The sequence below is a fragment of the Triturus cristatus genome, chromosome 2_1, assembly GCF_964204655.1.
Source record: "Triturus cristatus chromosome 2_1, aTriCri1.1, whole genome shotgun sequence".
In the NCBI taxonomy this organism is placed as follows: Eukaryota; Metazoa; Chordata; class Amphibia; order Caudata; family Salamandridae; genus Triturus; species Triturus cristatus.
This window is the reverse complement of record NC_140581.1, coordinates 24413293-24431911: the sequence shown is the minus strand read 5'-3', so window position 1 is coordinate 24431911 and position 18619 is coordinate 24413293. Positions and strand designations below refer to the sequence as shown.

At 50.5% G+C, this 18619-nt stretch overlaps 1 protein-coding gene across 2 annotated transcripts in view; it reads right to left on the bottom strand.

Moving 5' to 3' along the window:
• RGP1 (RGP1 partner of RAB6A GEF complex) overlaps nt 1–18619 on the bottom strand; it is a 163934-nt gene that overhangs the window by 98995 nt on the left and 46320 nt on the right. For both annotated transcript variants that reach the window (XM_085627710.1, XM_085627712.1), the window contains 2 exons: nt 15226–15309; nt 5929–6078 (listed from right to left, as the gene is read on the bottom strand). In XM_085627710.1, coding sequence (XP_085483836.1) covers nt 5929–6078; nt 15226–15309 — 234 coding nt within the window. The remainder of the gene's footprint in view (nt 1–5928; nt 6079–15225; nt 15310–18619) is intronic.

Sequence of the window (18619 nt, the reverse complement as noted above, 5' to 3'; positions counted from 1 at the left end):
GGAAAAAAATCCTGTAAATTTTCAATATGTTAATCTTTTTTGACATGCATTATTGTAATAATGTTATACTGTATATATTGACTTGCTCATGCAAAAAAAGTCAGTTGTAACTTTGACTAATAAAAGTACAACTCACCTAAAGGATAGACAGTGTCGGTTTAGACACTTTGTGAACAGTGCGCAGTTATATACAGGCTCTCATCCTGTCACTAACTTCTCTATGTGGTCTGCCACTAGGTAGTTATACCATGCAGAGTCCAAGGGTTCCCCAAAAGTGTACAGGGCTCAATGTAAAACCCAAAGTGCTCTATTGGTGGTAGTGTGGGCGAGCAGCCTTAGGCCTAACACAGAGGAATGCAGGACCTTTATTGCACAACATTGATGAATAATGAATACATGACTCAAAAAGGAGACCCACACCAGTTTGAGCAAACTAAGTTTTGTTTGTAAATTATTTTAAGTCCAATGACGGGAAATACAAAAATGCGGTTATCAGGTAAGTACAACACTTACAATTCCAGTCTTCAGGCCCAAAGGTTAGCGAGGGACTAGGGTCATGTGAGTACCAGGGCCGGCAGAGGTCAAAGTTGGAGTAAAACCAGCACCAAACAAACACCACCAGCGGCACTGGGGCAGCCAGGTGCAGGTTGCAATTTCAGCATCGGGCACCCAATGCAATCCTATGGAGATTCTTCTTTCTGGAAACTGGCTGCAGGCATCGCACCGGCAGTTGCAGGGGAAAGACCACCCACAGCAGAGATAGGTAGAGCTGTAGGGGCATCGTCGGTTCAGCTCACCAAGGCCCAGGGGCTTCAGGTGCAGGGGCGTCTTTAAACGTCGGAGTCTTCTTACCAGAGGCAGTCGCACTCAGGGGGAAGCCTCTGGATTCACACTGCAGGCGCCATCGTGCAGGCCAGAAGAGGGCAGCCAATGCTAGATTCAAGGTCAGGAGCGCTGGAGAGACTTCACTGGACAGGTAAGCCACTCAGAGTCCTTGTAGTTGGACAGGGCCGCTGTCCTCTGTAAATTAGAGTGGTTTTCAAAAGCAGCAGTCCTCCTAGGGTTGTTGGTGGCATGACAGGTCACAGTGTCGTCGAAGCTGGAGACAGGCTGATGAGGCTGGGGCCAATGCAGTTGTCGTCTTTTGTCTTCTCTGCAGGAATGTCTTCTTTCTTCTCAGGTCATTGCAGATCTAATCTTCAGGTCGGGGGAGCCACCTAAATGCTAAAGTTAGGGGCGTGTTAGGGGAGTAGCAGGTAGGGCCTATGGGCACCTTACCTGGGGTGACTACACCCTCAATTATGCCACCCTCCTGTGGGAGGGGGCATAGATCTAGCCACATCTTGAAGTTGGCTGGGACTGAAAGATGTGCTTCACCTCGCCTCCCCCACCTTAGGGGTAGAGTTGGCAGAGGTGGGCACACCTCCTATTCTCCCACGTTTTCCCGCCCAAAGTGGGGTTGCAAACCAGGGGCTGCCATGTGCTGCTAGCAGCAGAGGCTGGGGTTCACATTACAAAGATGGGAGGCCTTTGAAGCTTCCCTGTCGAGCACTGGCCCATCCTGGGGGAGGAGGTGTGATACCTCTGCCCAGGATGTGCATTGTTTCTGGTCCCAGACAGCAGCGGCTCGCCACTCAGGAGTCCAGAAATAGGTCTGTGTGTGGCAGGCTGCCTAAAGACAGTCAGTGCTCACACTGGGGTTGTTAGGTTTTCAGGGGGCACCTCGGAGGTGCCCTCTGAGTACATGGTGTAATACATCTCACACTGGCAACAGTGTGGATGTATTACAAGGGGTTGTTTGGTACCAAACACTCCTGGGTTCAGTGAAACCATCATGGTGCTGTGGAACTCAAGTGGTCTAGTTCCCAGCCCATGTACTCCTCGTGGCTTCACTGGCACTTACAATATTTAAGACTTGATGTGAGTATTGTAGGGGCTTTTCTACTCATGTTAATATGCCATCACTTGTGGTAAAGTGCACCCTGCCTTGGGGCTATAAAGCTTGCTAGAGGGGAGACTTCGCTATACCTCCAGGCAGTGCTGCCTGGCATGGCACCCACGCATCTTTCACCTCACAGGGTCATGCAAGCTGCAGGGGCAGTGTCATGTTCCTAGTGAGGGGGGGGCACAGGGGACCCTCATCGGCTCCCAGGCCCTAGGCACGCAGAGAACCATGTATCAGGGACTTACAATTGGCAGAAGTACCAATTGTGGATATGTTTTTATGGAAGACGCACTGGTACAGAGGTCCTGGTTGGAGGGACCCTGGGCACTACAACTGAACCATATCAAAAACAGGCAAAAAGTGGGGGGTAACCATGTCAAAAGAGGCACTTTCTCACACTGTACAACTGAGAAAGACAACCCTGACGTTTTGACAGACCAGACACAATGTCCAACAAAGAAAGGAGCACACAATAACAACCAACTTGATGCGTACGGGTGCACCGCCACTTTGCTCCCTTAAGTTCAGGTGCTCTTTCAACTCCACTTTCACTCAGCTGTACTCTCCCTCTGCACCATCCTCTGTACCACCCTCTCTCCCTCTGTACCGCCCGCTCTCCCTCCCTCTGTGCTGCTTTCTCGCCCTTCCTATTTGCTGCTGTCTCGCCACATGTACAGCTCTCCCTCTCTCCCTCCATCTGTGCCGCTCTCTCTCCCTTGCTCTGTACAGCTCTCTCCCCCTTGCTCTGTTCCGCCCTCTCCCCCTCCATCTGTACCCCCTTTCTCCCTCCATCTGTAACCCCTCTCTCCCTCCATCTGTAACCCCTCTCTCCCTCCATCTGTACCGCTCTCTCTCCCTTGTGCTGTAACGCTCTCCCTCCCTCTGTACTGCCCTCTCTCCCTTGCACTTTACCACTCTCTCGCCTTTGTACCACTCTCTCGCATTTGTACACTGTGCCTTCCGATAAGCACAATCTGGATTTTTGTTAGTAAATGTGGATGTAATATTTTATGCACCCAGATGGTCTTTACTCCCTCCACCAAGTTTGTAAGGGGCTTAGATGACCCCTAAGGTCAAATATAGTGTCACAGGAAACAGTAGATACAATAAACATTCTGGTAAACTCTTATTTTTAGGTCTGATTTGACAGCATAGCTCTTGCCAGATCTTATGTGGGCAACAAGAAGCTCTACTGCGAGGGCTTCAGCTCTGAAAATGGTATGGGTCCATTTTACAGAGTGAACAGCTTGACAAAGACTCCACAACCTTTATGACTGTGAAAAGCCTCCTGTTTCCAGCAGACCCTGAGGCTCATGGCTGATTCTTAGGATTAGAGACGGCTGTTGTCGCATGGTACCGGACAGATCAATGCAGCGGACCACATGGAGAGGGTTACTTGTCCCTTGTGACATCTCTTTAGGGCACATAGTTTGCACACCCCCTGTCGGAGGGGTTCCAATTTTAAATTGCACCTGTAATCTTCTACCTATTTGTCATTTTGACTGTAGTGTTATAGTATTGAGTTGTGGGTGCATTAAAATACTTTTCCCTTTTTAAAAAACCCAACAATAACAAAATGCATTATCTGGCCATTGATTTGAGTGTTAATGTTGAGGATAGCGGTGCTCAGAGTTCTAGTTCACAGTACCTCCCTGAACCAGCATTAGCCTGGTCTATTTACTCTTAAAGGCAGGTGCTAAAGGGGAACCTGGTCGCCAGGTTGAGGGGTGGAGTACAGAGGCCCCAGGACCACAGAAGTGTAATTAGGGGTAGTTACTTCTGACAGCTTCGGGACCTCCTGAACCAGAGTTCTAAAACATAAGAAGAGATTTTACACCCTGAACTCTCCGACATATACACAGGAAGTGGTTTTACACTGTGAACTCCTTGACATATAAACAGGAAGTCATTATACACTGTGAACTCTCAGATACCCAACGGGAAGTGGTTTCACACTGTGAACTCTTGATATATACACGAGAAGCGTTCTAACGCTGTGAACTCCTTGACACATACACAGGAATTGCTTTTACACTGTGAACTCTCTGAAACGCAACAGGAAGTGGTTTTGCACTGAGAACTCTACAAGATATACAATAGGAAGTGATTTTAAGCGGTGAACTCCTTGACATATACACCGGAAGTGGTTTACACTGTGAACTCTGACATATCCACGGGAAGTGATTTTAAACCGTGAACTCTCTGACACATACAACAGGAAGTGGTTTTACACTGTGAACTCTTTGACAAACACACAGGAAGTGGTGTTACACTGTGAACTCCTTGACATATACAACAGGAAGTGGTGTTACACTGTGAACTCTTTGACAAACACACAGGAAGTAGTTTTGCACTGTGAACTCCCTAAGATATACAACAGGAAGTGGTCTTACACTGTGAACTCCCTAAGATATACAACAGGAAGTGGTCTTACACTGTGAACTCCCTAAGATATACAACAGGAAGTGGTCTTACACTGTGAACTCCCTAAGATATACAACAGGAAGTGGTCTTACACTGTGAACTCCCTAAGATATACAACAGGAAGTGGTTTTACACTGTGAAATGTCTGAGATATACAACATGAAGTGGTTTTACACTGTGAACTCCCTAAGATATACAACATGAAGTGGTTTTACACTGTGAAATGTCTGAGATATACAACAGGAAGTGGTTCTACACTGTGAACTCCTTTATACATACAACAAGTACTTTTATGAATTCAAGCAATTCGAATAAAGGTCTTTTGATTGATTGATTGATTGACATACAACAAGAAGATGTTTTACATTATGAACTCCGTGGCAAACACCAAAGGAAGGGGCTTTACATTTTAAACTATTTGACAAACACATTAGGAAAGGGTTTAAGGTTGTAAGGTCTTTGACAGGTGTAATAGGAAAGCATTTAATAGAGAGGTGCCTTTGAACGTTTGGCCACAGTAAACAGTTGGTGTCTCCAGGGGAAGAATTAATGTTCAAGTTAATGTCTAATTTGGGTCTGATTAAAAGTTGTAATAGGGCATCCCAGGTAATGTTTTTGAATGTGGTGCCAGAGGCAGTAGGCCTCTCGTGTTACGTTGCAAGAGCGGATAGGCCTGACCTTGCTGAGCATGAAAAGCTTTATGTTGCAGGAGGCCCATAAGGAGGTATAACTGGTTCTTAGGTTTACAGCCTATTGATACGTAAAATATCATGTTGCACCATATAGATAATTGAACTGAATTTTTGGGGGGGCGGGAGGGGAGGAGGGTTGGGCAGAGGGGGTTGCATTATTTACACAATGTTATCGGAGAGGGGTTTCTGTTTTCAATTTCACTTGAAATCTTGTAAATACTTGTAATTTTGAGCCTAGTATTTAGTTTGTTTATTGCATTCGTTTTCCTTTTCAAAAGAAGAACTGTCTGGACATCGGATTATTGTTACTTTTGGGCATTGCTGAAATGTCATTTTGTAGCCCAGACCGCCCCCCTGAGGCGGTGTCGGATTGTTTTGCCTCATTACCTGGAGATTAAAGTGCTAGAAGGGATACTTGTCCCCAGTTTGAGGGACCGCGGTACGTCTGCCTGGACAATAATGGATAAAGACCCAATTGACACACTATGGGCCCAATAACGACCCCACACACAGGGTGGCCGTTCCAATGTACATTTTTCCTGTTCAAGTACGCCAGGAAAAGCCTGATGGACCCATACAGGAAACTAAAGAAGCCACGTATTGGGAGAAATTCCAACGCCATCAAGGCTGTTTTTTTTGTTTGCCAACAGCATATTGGGTCTGCTTGGAATTGGCCTTATTATGGTGGGACTATAGATCTAAAAGGGCAGCGATCTGATAGCACACTGTGAAGCGTCATCAGAGCAGTGAGTGGGACTGATGCTGAAATCACCTATGGAGCAATAGAGGTGGAGTGAAATGTGTTAAGAGACTTTCTTCTTTCTCATTATGCACAAGAAAAAGAGCCCCCCTTCCCCTCCCACTTACCATGAAGAAGCAGGACTCGGAAAGGCACCCTCAGCAGTTTTATTGGAGAGTTGACACGCTGGCAGCCGATGGTTAGCTTGTACACATACTTGACGGACTGCCCACGGAATGATGGCGGGCCATCCACGGGGAGGGTCTCGCAGTACGAGTCTGAGTGACACAAGGGACAACATTACACGGTGGAAGACAAGGACCCAGATCAGTGACACACTAGGTAAAGGGCTGGAAATTACTAGTGCAGATAAGAAACTCTACCACTGTGCACTCAATGGATGCAGCCAACATCCCTACATGCTTCTAGGTTTGGGATGTAATGATGCAGGTCAGTCACCAAGGGCAGTTGCATTTGAAATAAGTGTCTAGCAGGGACATGAGGTAAAGTCTGGGGCATTTGTGGGCAGAGGGCAAAAGAGGTAGAGAGGGACAGTGGCAGATGGTCAACTTGGCATATGGAGCAGAGACCGACCAATCAGTTGTCAATAGGAAAGTTAAGGGGCTATGCTTTGCTTCTCCTTTAGGTCTCAAGCCCGAGCAGCTCCTGCCATGGGCCCTGGTGGTGTCCTGGACATTCTTGGAAGCTCTACAGGCACAACACCAACCCTCTGCCTGCAGAGCCTCCTGGAGGTCAGCTCAACGGCGTGAAGTCTGGTTACGAGGCTCTATCCAGCTAAGGGACCAGAGGAGGGAAGAAGCAGTAGAGGCCTCTGGGGGGGGAGCCTCCTGAAGGTCAGCTCAACGGCGTGAAGTCTGGTTACGAGGCTCTATCCAGCTAAGGGACCAGAGGAGGGAAGAAGCAGTAGAGGCCTCTGGGGGGGGAGCCTCCTGGAGGTCAGCTCAACGGCGTGAAGTCTGGTACAAGGCTCTATCCAGCTAAGGGACCAGAGGAGGGAAGAAGCAGTAGAGGCCTCTGGGGGGGGGGGGAGCCTCCTGGAGGTCAGCTCAACGGCGTGAAGTCTGGTTACGAGGCTCTATCCAGCTAAGGGACCAGAGGAGGGAAGAAGCAGTAGAGGCCTCTGGGGGGGGGAGCCTCCTGGAGGTCAGCTCAACGGCGTGAAGTCTGGTACAAGGCTCTATCCAGCTAAGGGACCAGAGGAGGGAAGAAGCAGTAGAGGCCTCGGGGGGGAGCCTCCTGGAGGTCAGCTCAACGGCGTGAAGTCTGGTACAAGGCTCTATCCAGCTAAGGAGCAGTAGAGGCCTCTGGGGGGAGCCTCCTGGAGGTCAGCTCAACGGCGTGAAGTCTGGTTACGAGGCTCTATCCAGCTAAGGGACCAGAGGAGGGAAGAAGCAGTAGAGGCCTCTGGGGGGGGAGCCTCCTGAAGGTCAGCTCAACGGCGTGAAGTCTGGTTACGAGGCTCTATCCAGCTAAGGGACCAGAGGAGGGAAGAAGCAGTAGAGGCCTCTGGGGGGGGAGCCTCCTGGAGGTCAGCTCAACGGCGTGAAGTCTGGTACAAGGCTCTATCCAGCTAAGGGACCAGAGGAGCGAAGAAGCAGTGGAGGCCTCTGGGGGGGGAGCCTCCTGGAGGTCAGCTCAACGGCGTGAAGTCTGGTTACGAGGCTCTATCCAGCTAAGGGACCAGAGGAGGGAAGAAGCAGTAGAGGCCTCTGGGGGGGGAGCCTCCTGGAGGTCAGCTCAACGGCGTGAAGTCTGGTTACGAGGCTCTATCCAGCTAAGGGACCAGAGGAGGGAAGAAGCAGTAGAGGCCTCTGGGGGGGGAGCCTCCTGGAGGTCAGCTCAACGGTGTGAAGTCTGGTGCGAGGCTCTATCCAGCTAAGGGACCAGAGGAGGGAAGAAGCAGTAGAGGCCTCTGGGGGGGGGAGCCTCCTGGAGGTCAGCTCAACGGCGTGAAGTCTGGTACAAGGCTCTATCCAGCTAAGAAGCAGTAGAGGCCTCTGGGGGGAGCCTCCTGGAGGTCAGCTCAACGGCGTGAAGTCTGGTTACGAGGCTCTATCCAGCTAAGGGACCAGAGGAGCGAAGAAGCAGTAGAGGCCTCGGGGGGGGGGAGCCTCGTGGAGGTCAGCTCAACGGCGTGAAGTCTGGTTACGAGGCTCTATCCAGCTAAGGGACCAGAGGAGCGAAGAAGCAGTAGAGGCCTCTGGGGGGGGAGCCTCCTGAAGGTCAGCTCAACGGCGTGAAGTCTGGTTACGAGGCTCTATCCAGCTAAGGGACCAGAGGAGGGAAGAAGCAGTAGAGGCCTCTGGGGGGGGAGCCTCCTGGAGGTCAGCTCAACGGCGTGAAGTCTGGTTACGAGGCTCTATCCAGCTAAGGGACCAGAGGAGGGAAGAAGCAGTAGAGGCCTCTGGGGGGGGAGCCTCCTGGAGGTCAGCTCAACGGCGTGAAGTCTGGTACAAGGCTCTATCCAGCTAAGGGACCAGAGGAGCGAAGAAGCAGTGGAGGCCTCTGGGGGGGGAGCCTCCTGGAGGTCAGCTCAACGGCGTGAAGTCTGGTTACGAGGCTCTATCCAGCTAAGGGACCAGAGGAGGGAAGAAGCAGTAGAGGCCTCTGGGGGGGAGCCTCCTGGAGGTCAGCTCAACGGCGTGAAGTCTGGTACAAGGCTCTATCCAGCTAAGGGACCAGAGGAGCGAAGAAGCAGTAGAGGCCTCTGGGGGGGAGCCTCCTGGAGGTCAGCTCAACGGCGTGAAGTCTGGTTACGAGGCTCTATCCAGCTAAGGGACCAGAGGAGGGAAGAAGCAGTAGAGGCCTCTGGGGGGGGAGCCTCCTGGAGGTCAGCTCAACGGCGTGAAGTCTGGTTACGAGGCTCTATCCAGCTAAGGGACCAGAGGAGGGAAGAAGCAGTAGAGGCCTCTGGGGGGGGAGCCTCCTGGAGGTCAGCTCAACGGCGTGAAGTCTGGTTACGAGGCTCTATCCAGCTAAGGGACCAGAGGAGGGAAGAAGCAGTAGAGGCCTCTGGGGGGGGAGCCTCCTGGAGGTCAGCTCAACGGCGTGAAGTCTGGTGCGAGGCTCTATCCAGCTAAGGGACCAGAGGAGGGAAGAAGCAGTAGAGGCCTCTGGGGGGGGGAGCCTCCTGGAGGTCAGCTCAACGGCGTGAAGTCTGGTACAAGGCTCTATCCAGCTAAGAAGCAGTAGAGGCCTCTGGGGGGAGCCTCCTGGAGGTCAGCTCAACGGCGTGAAGTCTGGTTACGAGGCTCTATCCAGCTAAGGGACCAGAGGAGGGAAGAAGCAGTAGAGGCCTCTGGGGGGGGGGAGCCTCCTGGAGGTCAGCTCAACGGCGTGAAGTCTGGTACAAGGCTCTATCCAGCTAAGAAGCAGTAGAGGCCTCTGGGGGGAGCCTCCTGGAGGTCAGCTCAACGGCGTGAAGTCTGGTTACGAGGCTCTATCCAGCTAAGGGACCAGAGGAGGGAAGAAGCAGTAGAGGCCTCTGGGGGGGAGCCTCCTGGAGGTCAGCTCAACGGCGTGAAGTCTGGTACAAGGCTCTATCCAGCTAAGGGACCAGAGGAGGGAAGAAGCAGTAGAGGCCTCTGGGGGGGGGAGCCTCCTGGAGGTCAGCTCAACGGCGTGAAGTCTGGTTACGAGGCTCTATCCAGCTAAGGGACCAGAGGAGGGAAGAAGCAGTAGAGGCCTCTGGGGGGGGAGCCTCCTGAAGGTCAGCTCAACGGCGTGAAGTCTGGTTACGAGGCTCTATCCAGCTAAGGGACCAGAGGAGGGAAGAAGCAGTAGAGGCCTCTGGGGGGGGAGCCTCCTGGAGGTCAGCTCAACGGCGTGAAGTCTGGTACAAGGCTCTATCCAGCTAAGGGACCAGAGGAGGGAAGAAGCAGTAGAGGCCTCTGGGGGGGGAGCCTCCTGGAGGTCAGCTCAACGGCGTGAAGTCTGGTTACGAGGCTCTATCCAGCTAAGGGACCAGAGGAGGGAAGAAGCAGTAGAGGCCTCTGGGGGGGGAGCCTCCTGGAGGTCAGCTCAACGGCGTGAAGTCTGGTGCAAGGCTCTATCCAGCTAAGGGACCGGAGGAGCGAAGAAGCAGTAGAGGCCTCTGAGGGGGGGAAGCCTCCTGGAGGTCAGCTCAACGGCGTGAAGTCTGGTTACGAGGCTCTATCCAGCTAAGGGACCGGAGGAGCGAAGAAGCAGTAGAGGCCTCTGAGGAGGGGGGGGGGGGGGGGTGCTTACCTATGCATACGTCTTCCTGCATCAGTTATTTCAGAACTCAATCACAGCTATAGAACTTTACTTCCTTTATAAAGACCACTGTCTGAACATGTGTTTGCAGCAGCAGAGCCAGACCTGAATCTACACCGGACCTTCAACGGACATCTCAACAATGTGTCATTTCCTTTCAAGCGAGTCCTGTTGTATATGTGATAATCTATTGCGAAGGTGGGGAAAAGAAAGCAAAATGAGCAGAATATGGAGGTGAAGGGAGACTTTTATACTTTCAGAAAAAGTGGCTATCCAGAGGATTTTAGACTCTGAGGCACTGTAGCCAATTTGTGAGGCCAACTGTGTAGCAAAAATATCACTGGCTTCCATTACTTTGAAATATGTCTTCAGGGAATGCCCCTTAAGAGCTGTCCATAAAAAACATCTGGCTCTGTGGCTATTTTATCTAAATGCGTTCCATTGAGGGCCATTTTAAAGAAGCTTTTCTCCCCGATAGACCCTTCCAACCCCTGTGGGAAGAGTAGCTCACTTTGTGCACTTAGAATGCTTTATTTATGCCCCATCTATTGGTAAGTTCTTCCAGTGCCAATTCCCGGTAACAAGTGTGCCAGTAGGCATCTGCCGCAGTGAAGTTAATTCATTTAGATGGTTGGGTTTAGATGGTTGGCAAGGGCGACTGATTGCCAGCTTGGGTCTACAGCACTAATGTAGTTTGGGATGGAGAACTATCAGGAAGACGCACCGCTGACCTGGGTCTGCAGCACTGGTGCTGTCCTGAGAGGACCTGTGCTGAGAGCACTCAAGTTACTTATCATTGAACACTGGGGTCAAGTGGTTACATCGATCCAGCGCCTGCAGCACTGGTGCTGTCCTGAGAGGATCTGTGCTGAGAGCACTCAAGTTACTTATCAATGAACACTGGGGTCAAGTGGTCGCATCGATCCGGCGCCTGCAGCACTGGTGCTGTCCTGAGAGGACCTGTGCTGAGAGCACTCAAGTTACTTATCATTGAACACTGGGGTCAAGTGGTTACATCGATCCAGCGCCTGCAGCACTGGTGCTGTCCTGAGAGGATCTGTGCTGAGAGCACTCAAGTTACTTATCAATGAACACTGGGGTCAAGTGGTCGCATCGATCCGGCGCCTGCAGCACTGGTGCTGTCCTGAGAGGATAGTCTGTGCTGAGAGCACTCAAGTTACTTATCATTGAACACTGGGGTCAAGTGGTTACATCGATCCAGCGCCTGCAGCACTGGTGCTGTCCTGAGAGGATAGTCTGTGCGGAGAGCACTCAAGTTACTTATCACTGAACACTGGGGTCAAGTGGTCGCATCGATCCAGCGCCTGCAGCACTGGTGCTGTCCTGAGAGGACCTGTGCTGAGAGCACTCAAGTTACTTATCATTGAACACTGGGGTCAAGTGGTTACATCGATCCAGCGCCTGCAGCACTGGTGCTGTCCTGAGAGGATAGTCTGTGCGGAGAGCACTCAAGTTACTTATCATTGAACACTGGGGTCAAGTGGTTACATCGATCCAGCGCCTGCAGCACTGGTGCTGTCCTGAGAGGATAGTCCGTGCTGAGAGCACTCAAGTTACTCATCATTGAACACTGGGGTCAAGTGGTTACATCGATCCAGCGCCTGCAGCACTGGTGCTGTCCTGAGAGGATAGTCCGTGCTGAGAGCACTCAAGTTACTTATCAATGAACACTGGGGTCAAGTGGTTGCATTGATCCAGCGCCTGCAGCACTGGTGCTGTCCTGAGAGGATAGTCCGTGCTGAGAGCACTCAAGTTACTCATCATTGAACACTGGGGTCAAGTGGTTACAACGATCCGGCGCCTGCAGCACTGGTGCTGTCCTGAGAGGATAGTCTGTGCGGAGAGCACTCAAGTTACTCATCATTGAACACTGGGGTCAAGTGGTTACATCGATCCAGCGCCTGCAGCACTGGTGCTGTCCTGAGAGGATCTGTGCTGAGAGCACTCAAGTTACTCATCATTGAACACTGGGGTCAAGTGGTCGCATCGATCCAGCGCCTGCAGCACTGGTGCTGTCCTGAGAGGATAGTCCGTGCTGAGAGCAGTCAAGTTACTTATCACTGAACACTGGGGTCAAGTGGTCGCATCGATCCAGCGCCTGCAGCACTGGTGCTGTCCTGAGAGGACCTGTGCTGAGAGCACTCAAGTTACTTATCATTGAACACTGGGGTCAAGTGGTTACATCGATCCAGCGCCTGCAGCACTGGTGCTGTCCTGAGAGGATAGTCTGTGCTGAGAGCACTCAAGTTACTTATCACTGAACACTGGGGTCAAGTGGTCGCATTGATCCAGCGCCTGCAGCACTGGTGCTGTCCTGAGAGGATCTGTGCTGAGAGCACTCAAGTTACTTATCAATGAACACTGGGGTCAAGTGGTCGCATTGATCCAGCGCCTGCAGCTGGTGCTATTCTGAGAGGATAGTCTGTGCTGAGAGCACTCAAGTTACTTATCATTGAACACTGGGGTCAAGTGGTCACAGTGATCCAGCGCCTGCAGCACTGGTGCTGTCCTGAGAGGATCTGTGCTGAGAGCACTCAAGTTACTTATCAATGAACACTGGGGTCAAGTGGTCGCATCGATCCAGCGCCTGCAGCACTGGTGCTGTCCTGAGAGGATCTGTGCTGAGAGCACTCAAGTTACTTATCACTGAACACTGGGGTCAAGTGGTCGCATCGATCCAGCGCCTGCAGCACTGGTGCTGTCCTGAGAGGACCTGTGCTGAGAGCACTCAAGTTACTTATCATTGAACACTGGGGTCAAGTGGTTACATCGATCCAGCGCCTGCAGCACTGGTGCTGTCCTGAGAGGATAGTCTGTGCTGAGAGCACTCAAGTTACTTATCACTGAACACTGGGGTCAAGTGGTCGCATTGATCCAGCGCCTGCAGCTGGTGCTATTCTGAGAGGATAGTCTGTGCTGAGAGCACTCAAGTTACTTATCATTGAACACTGGGGTCAAGTGGTCACAGTGATCCAGCGCCTGCAGCACTGGTGCTGTCCTGAGAGGATCTGTGCTGAGAGCACTCAAGTTACTTATCATTGAACACTGGGGTCAAGTGGTTACATCGATCCGGCGCCTGCAGCACTGGTGCTGTCCTGAGAGGATAGTCTGTGCTGAGAGCAGTCAAGTTACTCATCATTGAACACTGGGGTCAAGTGGTTACATCGATCCGGCGCCTGCAGCACTGGTGCTGTCCTGAGAGGATCTGTGCTGAGAGCACTCAAGTTACTTATCAATGAACACTGGGGTCAAGTGGTCGCATTGATCCAGCGCCTGCAGCTGGTGCTATTCTGAGAGGATCTGTGCTGAGAGCACTCAAGTTACTTATCACTGAACACTGGGGTCAAGTGGTCGCATCGATCCAGCGCCTGCAGCACTGGTGCTGTCCTGAGAGGATAGTCCGTGCTGAGAGCAGTCAAGTTACTTATCACTGAACACTGGGGTCAAGTGGTCGCATCGATCCAGCGCCTGCAGCACTGGTGCTGTCCTGAGAGGACCTGTGCTGAGAGCACTCAAGTTACTTATCATTGAACACTGGGGTCAAGAGGTTACATCGATCCAGCGCCTGCAGCACTGGTGCTGTCCTGAGAGGATCTGTGCTGAGAGCACTCAAGTTACTTATCACTGAACACTGGGGTCAAGTGGTCGCATCGATCCAGCGCCTGCAGCACTGGTGCTGTCCTGAGAGGATCTGTGCTGAGAGCACTCAAGTTACTTATCAATGAACACTGGGGTCAAGTGGTCGCATTGATCCAGCGCCTGCAGCTGGTGCTATTCTGAGAGGATAGTCTGTGCTGAGAGCACTCAAGTTACTTATCATTGAACACTGGGGTCAAGTGGTCACAGTGATCCAGCGCCTGCAGCACTGGTGCTGTCCTGAGAGGATCTGTGCTGAGAGCACTCAAGTTACTTATCAATGAACACTGGGGTCAAGTGGTCGCATCGATCCAGCGCCTGCAGCACTGGTGCTGTCCTGAGAGGATCTGTGCTGAGAGCACTCAAGTTACTTATCACTGAACACTGGGGTCAAGTGGTCGCATCGATCCAGCGCCTGCAGCACTGGTGCTGTCCTGAGAGGACCTGTGCTGAGAGCACTCAAGTTACTTATCATTGAACACTGGGGTCAAGTGGTTACATCGATCCAGCGCCTGCAGCACTGGTGCTGTCCTGAGAGGATCTGTGCTGAGAGCACTCAAGTTACTTATCATTGAACACTGGGGTCAAGTGGTTACATCGATCCGGCGCCTGCAGCACTGGTGCTGTCCTGAGAGGACCTGTGCTGAGAGCACTCAAGTTACTTATCACTGAACACTGGGGTCAAGTGGTCGCATTGATCCAGCGCCTGCAGCTGGTGCTATTCTGAGAGGATAGTCTGTGCTGAGAGCACTCAAGTTACTTATCATTGAACACTGGGGTCAAGTGGTCACAGTGATCCAGCGCCTGCAGCACTGGTGCTGTCCTGAGAGGATCTGTGCTGAGAGCACTCAAGTTACTTATCATTGAACACTGGGGTCAAGTGGTTACATCGATCCGGCGCCTGCAGCACTGGTGCTGTCCTGAGAGGATAGTCTGTGCTGAGAGCAGTCAAGTTACTCATCATTGAACACTGGGGTCAAGTGGTTACATCGATCCGGCGCCTGCAGCACTGGTGCTGTCCTGAGAGGATCTGTGCTGAGAGCACTCAAGTTACTTATCAATGAACACTGGGGTCAAGTGGTCACAGTGATCCAGCGCCTGCAGCACTGGTGCTGTCCTGAGAGGATAGTCTGTGCTGAGAGCACTCAAGTTACTTATCATTGAACACTGGGGTCAAGTGGTCGCATCGATCCGGCGCCTGCAGCACTGGTGCTGTCCTGAGAGGATCTGTGCTGAGAGCACTCAAGTTACTTATCAATGAACACTGGGGTCAAGTGGTCGCATCGATCCAGCGCCTGCAGCATGGATGCTACTGAAGACTGAAGATTCTGGGCGAGAATGAAACAGTTCTGTATTGAGTCAGCAGCTCTGCTGATACTGGAGGTTGATTGTTGTAGGTAATAGAGTGGATTGCTCCTGGTGCATCATTTGCTCATTACATCATCAACTCTCACAAGCCATGTGTACTCTCATCCCTCATACTGGCAGTAAAAGGATAACAATTTACTTACAAGATTTGGATTCTCCTGGATCCAGGCGCAGGTCACAGAAGAGGATTTTTGGGGGAGTTGAGAGGATACACTGACCGCGTTCACCTGTGGGACAGACAAAGAGTGACACTAGTCCTCTGGTACATTCAGCATACACCCACACACACTGTTTCACTGAAATGTCCTGTTCATTATGTTTTTATCCACAACATCCACTGACGAATCCTCATGTAAGTGCAACATTACTCTCCTGTAGGGATGGGATTCCTCGCCTTGAGCATGCTCCTACACAGCTGGGATGTCTCGTTTCGTGTGGCATCACAAATGGCCCCCTCCACACATTAGCTAAGCTTACACCATGCAGTACTGGTTTAACTTCGGAAGCACTCTGCGCTCCATGGACATTGTGCAGAATATCACCCTTTTCTGCAAGAAAAATCAATTTTTTCCCCACTATTTATTTTTAAACTTTCACACCCCTAGTGTTCCTTTTTTTTAAAAAATTAAATTTGTATTTGTCAACGATTGGATATATACGATATACAAGTAGATTAGGCAAGACAATAACCATATTGAGTATGAACATATATCAAAAGCAATATCCCATATGGAGGGAATAAAAGAAATAGAGGACATAAGGGAAGGAGTAAAACATAACAGAGTATCTAACAAATAGTTATTTGAATCCAGAAGCATATTTACACTGAAATAGACCTCCTAATACATCAAATTATATTGCCTAAAACAGAGATCCCCAAATTGCATTGCATTTAGCAACTGAGCGGATGCCTCTTGTCTTGGCCAATGCCAGTTCCATATCATACGTCTGTCTAACAAGAAGCCACCAATCCATAACAGATGGGGGCTTTGGAGAGATCCACACCCGGGCAATAGTCAGCCTTACCGAGACTAACAGAATAGTTAATAAACTGTTCCTTTTGGAATTAGCACTCCTACAACCCATCATAATTTCCCCTATCGTCAAAGACATTTCCACCCCCCGCTTCTGAGAGAGGACATTCTGGACCTCCCGCCAAAATATCCTCAATTCTGGGGATGTCATGAACATATGTCTAATATCTGCCAGTTGTAAATCACATCTTGGGCACTTTGTCCTATCAGTGGTTATGTTATTAGACGCCCACTTAGCTATTCTCTCTGGGGTATAATAGAGAAGGCATATCGTCCGATATTGCTGCAATCTCAGATTAGTAGAAGGCACCGCTTCTTTAATAGTACACAATGCTTGTGTGATGGTACTAGTCGCTACGGGAATCTCCAATACCTTACTACATTGATTAGCCAAGTTTTTGCAGTCATCAACTCTATAGCTACCTAACCATTTATACACCTTGCTGATCAGAGATTTCACTGCTTCATCGTATATAAAATCCCAAACATCAGAACCAGTTATATTAATCAACTTCAGGTGTCTTAAGAGATAATCTCGGATCTGATAATAGTTAAACAGCATATGATTTGGCAATTTATAGATAATCTGTAATCTCTCGAAAGAGTTGAAGCCATTATGATCAAAGAGATCACCTAAGCATACTACTCCCCATCTGGCCCAGTTTTTTCCCGCCCCATCATGGAATATCCCCGGTAGAACAGGGTTAGAATAAAGAGGAAATTTGCTGTGATATAGAGATACATTGCCCCTGTGCAGAATCCCCCGCCACATAAATAGACTGTCCCGTGCAGTCTTGAATTTATCCCTTTTAAAATAATTTGGATCCATTATTCTGTACAAAAACATTTTACTCTCTTCCCCCAACATAAATGTATGGAAAACAAAAAGGTGCTAGCAGGATCAGGCTGTGAAAGCGACCCAAAAAGACTGACCAGAAATACATCTTAAAGTCCGGTAACTCCAGACCTCCTTGGCCAAACGGGAGCTTTAGCCGTTCTATCACTCGTCTCGCCTTCTTATATCCCCATATGAAGCTACTTATTGAACCTTCTAGTCGTTTAAAGAAATAATTAGTAACTTGCAGTATAATAGAGCGAAAGAGATATAAAAACTTCTGCAGAATTTTCATTTTAACTATATTAATGCGGCCTATAATACCTAGAGGTAACTTGTGCCTGTTTTTAAAAGATTTAGCTGTCGTTTTCAGCAGTTCTTCATAATTCAAGAAGACGACTTTCTCTATTTGTGCTGATAACCGCACCCCCAAATAAGAAACAACTGGACAGACTCCCTGCAAGCAATCTAGTGCTTTATGATTGAGCAAAATTTGAGTCTTATTAACATTTAATTTATACCCTGAAATAAAGCCAAACCCTGTAGCCGCCTCTGTTATTTCCCTTAATGCTCTCCCTGGTTCTGTAGAAAATACCGCTAGATCGTCCGCATATGCGATGACTTTTAAGGAGTTTGCTGCATTAGAAAAAGCATTAATTTGGGGATTGTTTTGTAGGGTGTTCATGTCCTCCTGACTGGCCTCAAGGATCGCTTTCGCCATTTCTCTGAATCGCCTGGTCTGATTGCGTAGGGTCAGGAGGTACTTGAAGACGTCTGGAGGGGTCTTTAGGGGGGCCATCTCCCAACCTTCTTTGACTAGGCTGAGGGGCCCTCGCACAGGGTGCCCGTACAAGAGTTTGAAAGGGCTAAAGCCGAGGGACTTCTGGGGAACTTCTCGATAGGCGAAGAGGAGGCACGGAAGTAGTACATCCCACTGGCGACGGAGGGGTTCTTCCAACCCCCCAATCATTCCCTTGAGCGTGCGGTTGAACCGCTCGACTAGTCCGTTTCCTTGAGGGTGATAGGGGGTCGTGAATCGGTAGGTGACCCCGCACTGTTGCCAGAGGGACTTCATATACTTCGAAATAAAGTTTGTGCCTCGGTCGCTGACGACTTCTCGGGGGAAGCCCACCCGGGAGAAGATCCCCATTAAGGCCCGGCCGACCACCGGGGCTGTTACAGTTCGCAGGGGCACAGCCTCGGGGTAGCGGGTGGCGTGGTCCACCAGTACCAGGATGAACCGATGTCCTTGTGCTGTACGGGGGTCCAGGGGCCCCACAATGTCTATTCCCACCCTCTCGAACGGGGTGGTGACAACTGGGAAGGGTTGCAGAGGTGCTTTGAGTTTGCGGCCGCTCTTCCCGCTGGCCTGGCACGTGGGGCAGGACCGGCAGTGGTTGCGGACGTCGTTTCTCATCTTTGGCCAGAAAAAGTGGGTCACCAGGCGACTGTAGGTTTTGTCCTGGCCCAGGTGTCCAGCCAGGGGGACATCGTGGGCCAAATTTAACAGGAAGTCTCTAAAACGGAGGGGCACCACCAGCACTCGACTGGCCCCTAACTCCGCGATTCTCTGTTCACTGTACAATAGTTCGTTGTCCCAATAGATCCAATGGGCTCCGGTGGTGTCCCCTGCGCTCTGGGCGAGGGCTTGCTGGCGGAGTCCCTCGA